We start from the raw sequence: 9,019 nt of genomic DNA, 5'->3' as shown, positions 1-9,019 counted from the left end.
TTTTTTCTTCTTTTTTTCTCTTCTTATTTATTTCTCTTATTCTTCCTCTCCTCTTCGTCTCCTTCTTCTTCTCCTTCTTCCTCTTCTTATTTTCTAAAAATGTAACTTTTGCATATATAAAACTTTTCTAAAAATGTAACTTTTGCATATATAAAACTTTTTCTTCTTCTAACTTTTTCATACATAGATAAAACTTTTCTAAAAATCTAACTTTTGCATATATGAACATATATACACAGAGAACATACATACATATATATATTTCTATAAAAATGCAAAAAACAAATCATCATATATATGAACAAAAAATCTGAAAAAAAACAGGACATATAATCATATATACACACATACATATAAACACACATATACATATAATCTGAAAAAAAAAACATCATATATATGAAAAAAAACAGAGAGGAAGGCCGGCAGTCGGACCGTACGTGGCGGCGGCGTGTGGTCGGGGCAGGCCGGGGGCGTGGGGCAGCGTCGGGGCAGGGAAACGGGCGCGGCCGGGGCGGCGCGTCGGGACAGGGGCGCACGGACCGGGGGCGGCGCGTCGGGGCAGGGCAAGGGCGCGGGGCGGCGCGTCGGGGCAGGGCAAGGGCCCGGGGCGACAGCGACGAGGAGCGGGCGGCGAAGACGACGGCGACCGCGGGGCGGCGACGGCGAGCACGGGCAGCCTGGCGGCGTCGATGAGTTGGGCGTCATCAGGGGGTAAATGGTCGATGAAACTGAAAAATTTACAAGTCCTGCTTATATACACAGCGCATTGGTCCTGGTTCATGGCACAAACTGGGACGAATACCCCCCCCTTTGGTCCCGATTCGTGCCACCAACCGGGACCAAAGGTCTCTTTTCAGCAGCCCAAAGGGCGGGAAGCGAAGGCCTTTGGTCCCGGTTGGTGGCACCAACCGGGACTAAAGGGGGGCATTGGTCCCGGTTGGTGCCATGAACCGGTACCAATGCACCCCTTCAGTCCCGGTTGGTGCCACCAACCGGGACCAAAGGCCTTGTGCTGCCAATCGCGGCCAAAAGTTTAGTCCCACCTCGCTAGCTGAGAGAGCTCGAGAGTGGTTTATAAGCGCTGCTGCGCCCACCCTCTCGAGCTCCTCTCAACTACAGGCTTTCCGGCCTACCTGTCACTTTGTGCATGTGGGCCTACTGGGCCTATTGCGGGCCTGAATCCTGGCCCATGGTTGGGTTTCTAGTGGTATTCAGGCCGTGGTGGCCCAGTAGGTGGCACTTTTTTGTGTTCTTTGTTGTTTTATTTATTTTATTTTGTTTCTACTTACAACAAAACACTTACTATTGCTATTTTATTTTATTTTGTTTTGTTTCTACTTATTTATTAAAGTTTATTTTGTTTATACTTATTTATTTTATTTTGTTTCTACTTATTTATTTTATTTTATTTCTACTTATTTATTTTATTTTGTTTTTATTTATAATGTTCTGAACGGAAAATACTTTGATACTTTTTGCCACATCATCCATTTTCAACCCTTTCTGACTTTATTTGTTATTTTTCATGCATTTACTGTTTTTTTGAGCTATAAGACCCTGAAATTCAAAAGCATTTCAAATGATCTCTGAAAAGGTTGAAAGTTGGCATGGTATCATCATTTCACCCACATAGCATGTGCTAAAAAGTTGAGAGGGTTACAGCAAAAACTAGATGCACTTCGTGTATAAAACGGACAATCTCTTTCTAAGTATCAGGGTTTCATACGGAAACTCATATGTTACAAAGGGATTTCATTTTTTTGAACTTATTTGAATTCCAGACTTTTTATGTGTTCAAAAGGCACCATTCAAAGCCACATCATCAATTTGCAACCCTTTCTGACTTCATTTGTTATTTTTCATGCATTTACTGATTTTTTTTGAGCTATAAGACCCTGAAATTCAAAAGCATTTCAAATGAACTCTGAAAAGGTTGAAAGTTGGCATGGTATCATCATTTCACCCACATAGCATGTGCAAAAAAGTTGAGAGGGTTACGGCAAAAACTAGATGCACTTCGTGTACAAAACGGACAATCTCTTTCGAAGTATCAGGGTTTCATACGGAAACTCATCTGTTACAAAGGGATTTCATTTTCTTTTGAACTTATTTGAACTCTAGACTTTTTGTGTGTTCAAAATGCACCATTCAAAGCCACATCATCAATTTTCAACCCTTTCTGACTTCATTTGTTATTTTTCATGCATTTATTGATTTTTTTTGCGCTATAAGACCCTGAAATTCAAAAGCATTTCTAATGAACTCTGAAAAGGTTGAAAGTTGGCATGATATCATCATTTCACCCACATAGCATGTGCTAAAAAGTTGAGAGGTTTAGGGCATGGACAACACATAAAACCATTCTGCTTGTTTGCCTCAGCCACTTCGAGAAAATTATGCAGGCCCTTAATGTACTCGGAGGTGTGTCTGTCATCGTACATCCATTGCCGGTTCATCTGCGTGCATTATATATAATTACGTGTGTCAAAAACCATTACAGATTCACATGGATAGATAAGTGACCAAATTAATAGAAGTTCATCATCACATTAAAACAAAGTACATACATAGTTCAAATTGAACAACATATAGTTGTCCAGAGCATCTAGTTAAACCATACATTGAAACTATGTAAAACCTTTCAATGCAACAACAAATGCGATCATAATCACAACCAAGGTAACAATTGATCCAACGGTATAATGATACCAAGCCTCGGTATGAATGGCATATTTTCTAATCTTTCTAATCTTCAACTGCATTGCATCCATCTTGATCTTGTGATTATCGACGACATCCGCAACATGCAACTCCAATATCATCTTTCCTCCTCAATTTTTTTATTTTTTCCTTCAAGTAATTGTTTTCTTCTTCAACTAAATTTAACCTCTCGACAATAGGGTCGGTTGGAATTTCCGGTTCAACTACCTCCTAGATAAATAAAATATATGTCAACATGATGGGCATAATTGTCATAAACAATAAATGAACCAAATAGTTATAAAAGATAATATATATATATATATACCACATCTGAATCATAGCCAGGACGAGGGCCGACGGGGGCAGATACCAAAACCATCGCACCATATAATAACAAGCAATAATAAAAGTAAAAAAATTAGACAAGTATCTATTTAAAGTAAGAATTTTTTTTCTTTCCCAAGAAGATAAGAACAAGAGGCTCACCACGGCGGTGCCGGCGACGAGATCGGCGCGGGCGATCGACGGCAGTAAAGACGGGGACGGGACGTGACGGACCGCTAAATCTAGACAAATCTCGGGGAAAATAGAGCTTAGAGGTCGAGCTTCGAGAGGAGAAAGCTTAACTAGTGTGGCTCGGGCATTTTATCGAACACCTCATGTGCATAGGAGGTGAGCTAGAGCACCACAAAGCTCTCCCCTCGCCGGCCAGAAAAAACAGAGCACTGTGGAGTGCTCTGCTCGCAGGCGAGGGGTATATATAGGCAAATCATTGGTCCCGGTTCATAGCTGGAACCGGGACTAAAGGACCCCCTTACGTCCCGGTTCTAGGCACGAACCGGGACCAATGTCTGTGGGCCAGGAACGAGGTCCATTGGTCTCGGTTCGTGCCTAGAACCGGGACAAATGGGTCCACACGAACCGGGACAAATGCCTCCCGAGGCTCGGCCGGCCCCGTGGGCGCACGAACCGGGACGTATGCCCCATAGGTCCCGGTTCGTGACAGAACCGGGATTAATGGGCTGGCCAGGCCCCAGCCAAAGCCCTGTTTTCTACTAGTGGTTGCAACGCACGGGCATTTATACTAGTATTATCAGAGAGATCAAGCAAAGTATGGAGGAACGTGACTCTTCTATTACTCGTATATGTCGTAGTGGCAATAGTGTTAGTCATTCCATGGCAAACTTTGGTAGGGCTAATGGTCGAACTATGGGTTGGCTAGGGTCCGGCTCTGTTGCTCTACGAGATTGTACTCCATAATTTTTTAGTAATAAAGAGTATTTTGCAAAAAAAGAAAAACTCGTCTCAACCAGTTTCCAAGAAAAAACAGAATAACTGGATTCGATCGAGTCCTTATCTTGCACGCATCAGATTCGTATCCGTTTTGAACAACATAATCATTAGTTTTTCTTATTGCACAAGGCATCGATAATTAAGTAGTCGATGCTCTTCATTATATATATGTGTAGAAGCGAATACGGTATTACGGCCGAAGCAAATCAAGTTGGACCGGCGGCGTTTTGCATTGCCTCTCAAACTCACGAGCCGGCTTCGTTTCCGTCGTCGATTTCGCCGACTTCGGTCACTTCAGCCATAGTTAACAACAAGATGCATTCCACCACCTTCCCCGCAGTAAAACGAAGATGCATGTCTCCTTCCCAGCTGCCTCCGGCAACCCGGTGCACCACATCGCGCGACGTGTGCTCCGGCGCATATTCCTGGCCAGCCTGGGAGTCGCTGCATGCAGATTTGGTTTGCCTGGTCGCGTCGGCCTTGCTGGCCAGAGGAGATCTACTGGACTACGTCCGCTTCCGTGCCGTCTGCGCGCACTGGCGATCGGCCACGCTCTCTCCACGCGGCCGCGGGGTTGTTGATCCGTGCTTCCATCCACGCCGCTGGATGATGTTCCCAGAGGACCGTGGCCTTTACCCTGGACATCCGGAGCTGGGTGGCTACATCCGCTTCTTTAACCTAGACTCAGGTGCCTTTGTCCGCGTCTGTCTGCCATTGTTCAGGAACCACTGTATTCTTGATTCTGTCTGTGGCCTCCTCCTCCTCCAGAGGGACAAGGACGCAGCCATCCGTCTTCTACACCCTTTCACCCGTGACATTGTTGAGCTTCCACGGCTCACCACTCTCGCCACACAAATGCCCGGGGGAACAAATTGGTCGCTCCAGCGGATGAGATTCATCTCTACGTGTGCTTCGTTTGTTGCAGGAGTCGTCACTGTCTTGCTTACCTTTAATATGTTTGATGGTGTGGCTGTGGCTACCTCCCTAGACATGCAATGGACAATGCTCAGTTGGGAATGCCCAGCGTGGTCAGATCCGGTTTCATTACACGGCAAGCTATACGTGGTTGATATTCCAGAAATCGATGTGACGGGTTCACCATTGATTTTCGAGCTGGACGCAGCGTACCACCATCGAGCCACACCAAAGCTGATCTTCACATGCCCCAGAGAGAAGCGCCTCTACTCGTGCTATCTGGTAGAGCATGGCTCGGAGATCTTAGTGGTTTGCCATGACGACGATTTCCTATCCCATATTACTGTCTATAGACTTGCCGATCTTGTCTTGGGGAAATTTATCCCGGTAACAGACATCGGAGAAAACACTATATTCATGGGACAAAGGAATATCTGTGTATCTTCCAAGGCATTTCCTACCGTCGAGGCCAATACTATTGTCTACTACCGTCCGATCAAGAACCGTTTTGCACAGTACCATATCAGTAACCGCACCTGGTCACGGGCATTAGATCGGAGCAGCCTAAATGGCCGTGCACAAGGCCCCCGTAGCCCTATGTGTCATATCTTAACTTGCTGCTCTCCCGCGAATTGGTACGTACATATGTGGGTTTTTTTTGGTGCATGATAATAGCAACCATATTGTTATTTATAATACACTTGGTTAACCATGGTTGTCTTTTTTTCTCTGTGCTTGTAGGAACAAAGGACTAGATTACCCATCTACAGGTTGTAGACGACCAGAGTGGGAGGTGAAACAAGAGTTTCGAACTGGGGTACAAACGTCATCAATCTTATTCTACTTGATACTATATAATAGTTTTTTAACCCTGAAAATGCAGAACAATTGTTCTACGGCAATTTTCCGTCATATGAAAGAAGAACAATTGAACTGGGATTTACAATAGGATGTACTACTACGCCATGCAATGTTTTTTGATTCGGATTTAGGGTCTTCTGCTTTTGTATTCTACACAACCAAATTAACTCTAATTAAGCTTGTAAAATGATGGACAAAATCAGTGCTGGAGAATATCAGTGCGTAGCTATTTTCCCTATGATGACGTTGTTCTGCTTTTTATGGTGTTATATAATGTTGATTATATGTTAGCATTGCTGGTATCACCCAATTATGTCTTCTTTTGTGCTTAATTATATATTTATTTCTCTTTCAGGCATAAATTAATGACATCTGTATGGGAAGCTAGCAATGGAGGACTTATGGCACCATGCTTCATGGCAACTGGATCATGTCTAGATCTTGCTATTGCAGTATATCAAAATTGTCGGGCCAGCCCATTAGCATATGTTGATTTACAAAGAGATTAAACGTTATAACTTAATGCATGATTCATGGTTCGGGCATGACAAACATTAATGGAAAGAAATTTCATTCTTCTAATCCTACATGATTTATCACCTTCCACGGTGGAGTAAGGTAGTATTAAAAGCCAGTGGAATTAGCTCTCGCTAGGGTACCTTCCCTGCCCCCCTCCGCTGCCGCAGGCCGGCCTAGCCCCCCCTCCCGCGCGCTGGCCGCTGGCCGCCGGTCACTCGAACCCAGCCCCACCCCTCTCCCCCCTCCCAGATCCGCCATTGTGCCGCCTCCCCGGGAGGTGGCCGGGGCGACGCGTGCCCCCTTCTCTCTCTCGGTGGTCCACCCCCAACTCCCTGCTGAAATTTGGGATGAGCTTTAGGCCCATATAGCAATTTCTGAAAAAATCTCTTAAGGGCCCATGTGGGTTTATTGGCACTAGGTGTAATGGGAAGTTTAGTCCCACCCCGGAAGTTGGAGAGGAGTTGGACCTCCTTATAAGGGTTTCCCTTCTACATGCTATTGGAGCTTGAGAAGAGAAGAGGCCCTCACACACTCCTCCGCCGCCAGCCTTGTCACGACGCGCCGCGGGTTGCGGGAATGAGCCGAGCCGAGCTCACACCTACGTGCTTATTTTTGCAAGTCAAAGAGTTTTCTGACAGCTGGGCCACGATCTGAGACGTCGGATCATGAACTGTCACGGACTCGAACGCCTACATAAGTGTGCGGTGTCTCCTAACCCTAGCCGCCATGAACAGATCACATCTGCTCCACGCGCACGACAGTCGCCGTTCCTTTGATGTTGTTGCCGCCGGTGACTCCATCCCGTCCACCGCGTACACGGTCGACGGGAGAGCAGGTCTCCAAAACCCCGCCTCCCGGATCCTATACGGGAGAGAGACGAATAGGTTTTTGGGAAGCAACTACGCAACTGCTCGCATCCGTTCGTCTGCTTCCTCTTCGTCCGCATCGCCTTCACCACCCTCAGTCCGACGCCGACCGTCTCGCCGTTGAGAAGCTCGAGGCCGACAAGAAGGCCGCCGAGGACGCAGCTGCTACCACCGCCGTTGCGGCCTCTGCATGGCCTACTGGAGGGTATAACTCGTTTATCCCGCTCCTACTGTTTTCTGTTTTAGCCATGCTAGCGTTATACGTAGATCTGTCTGCAATTAGCGTAGTATTCCCTCCGTTCCCAAATATAAGTCTTTCTAGAAATTTCAACAAATGACTACATACGGAGCAAAATGAGTAAACCTACACTTTAAAATATGTCTATATCATCTGTATGTTGTTGTCCATTTGAAATGTCTAAAAAGACTTATATTTAGGAATCGAGGGAGTATGTGCTTGCATGATTGAATATCGATATATGTGATTATTTCTGTCAATGCCAAGGTAGTGATTTACTCATGGATTATATTAATCGAAAAATTGCCTATTTACTCAACACTCCCCCCCCCCCCCCCCGCCACCCCCGGCGCTGGCCCAGGTGTTGTCGGCGGCGGCGGGACTTCCTGTCCCTGCGCGCGCATTTTCCCTTTCTGGGGCAGGGGACGGCGGCGATCGGGGCCCTGCGGGATCCATCTGGGTCCTAGTAGGCCGGCCCCCGGCGCGGCTTCGTCGCCTTCTGCACGGTGGGGAGGAGGAGGAGCTCGGACCGGGGGCGGCGACACCGACGGCGTGCCTGGCGGGAGCTTTACGGGAAGTGAGTGCTCAGCTGGGCCTATGGGACCATGGGCCTGGTATGCTCCTACTATTGCGTCCGATCGGCTACCGTCATTGACAGTGGAGGCTGAGCCCTCCCGCGTGCCGACGGTGCTGCTGCCGCTAGTCCCGATTCCTCTTCCTCGTTGTGCAGACCTCACTTCGTGGTGCCATGGTAAGACAGCGTGGAAGCTTCAAGACCATGTTGGCGCAGGGTGGGGGTCGGTTGGTGGCGGGCTCCGGAGCGCCCAAGGTGAAGGTTGGGATCGGGAGAAATCCCTACCGGCCACTCCGACGCCGACGCGGTGGCGCCTGAGAGTGCCGCCAGACCTTCCTGGAGGGCGTCGGGGGCCACCCTTCCTCTCCCCTGGCCGCATACCGGGGGAAACCCTTGGTAGCAGCGTCGTCGTCATCGCGTCCCTTCTCGGAGGTGTTAATTGGTACCGGCGCTTCGGAGTCTAGGAGCTCGGTGGGAGATTTCCACTGGACGCAGTGGTCGCGAGGCTTCTTCGTTATTGTCGATCCGCCGTTGTCAGCATTTGTTTCTTTTGTATTTTCCTTTTGGGTTCTTTTGGGCGTATTTGTGCTACTTTCGTCCAGCACCTATCGTTGGTTGTATCGGTTGATTGCTTTATAATACAAAGCGGGGAACCCTTTTTTGTCAGTAGGTAGTACTAGTACTTCTAATATTAGGGTCCTCCATGATTGGCAGTTTATGAATGTTATCTTAATTGTGTAGTACCGGCACTCGATGAAGGGTTTTATGTCACGCTAATTGTGTTCAGCCAAATGGATGGTGGCTTGCTTTGGGCTAACCCATATGTACGTGTGATTAGTTATAAGTGTTCTAAAAGAAGTGCGATTAGTAACGAGCACTAGACTATGACGTGTCAGTTTTTTCGTTATTGCAATTGACCTGGAAAGGTGGGTTGAGGAGGATGAATCCCTTGCGTTGTCTTGCCCGTACGTCTTCCTCTTTGGCCAGTGAATTATGAGATGTCCTAATTTCTGGTTTAACTGCTCTTTCTCTGCGTAAGCTTTTAGA

The 9,019-nt window shown here is 47.0% G+C and overlaps 1 protein-coding gene across 1 annotated transcript; it reads left to right on the top strand.

Moving 5' to 3' along the window:
* Positions 1-1,096: 1,096 nt before the first annotated feature.
* On the top strand, positions 1,097-5,669 carry LOC120963197 (uncharacterized). The gene is made up of 2 exons (XM_073506175.1): positions 1,097-5,440; positions 5,656-5,669. Exons 1-2 carry the CDS (start codon positions 4,150-4,152, stop codon positions 5,667-5,669), a joined length of 1,305 nt encoding a protein of 434 aa, XP_073362276.1. The 5' UTR covers positions 1,097-4,149.
* The last annotated feature ends 3,350 nt before the right edge of the window (positions 5,670-9,019 follow it).

Source organism: Aegilops tauschii, unplaced genomic scaffold (assembly GCF_002575655.3).
Source record: "Aegilops tauschii subsp. strangulata cultivar AL8/78 unplaced genomic scaffold, Aet v6.0 ptg000442l_obj, whole genome shotgun sequence".
NCBI classification, from domain to species: domain Eukaryota; kingdom Viridiplantae; phylum Streptophyta; class Magnoliopsida; order Poales; family Poaceae; genus Aegilops; species Aegilops tauschii.
The sequence above is the reverse complement of the archived record's forward strand: the minus strand, read 5'-3'. Positions and strand labels throughout refer to the sequence as shown.

Bases quoted from the DNA above. Each gene is read 5' to 3' on its own strand.
- LOC120963197 (XM_073506175.1), top strand. From the start codon at position 4,150: ATGCTCTTCATTATATATATGTGTAGAAGCGAATACGGTATTACGGCC.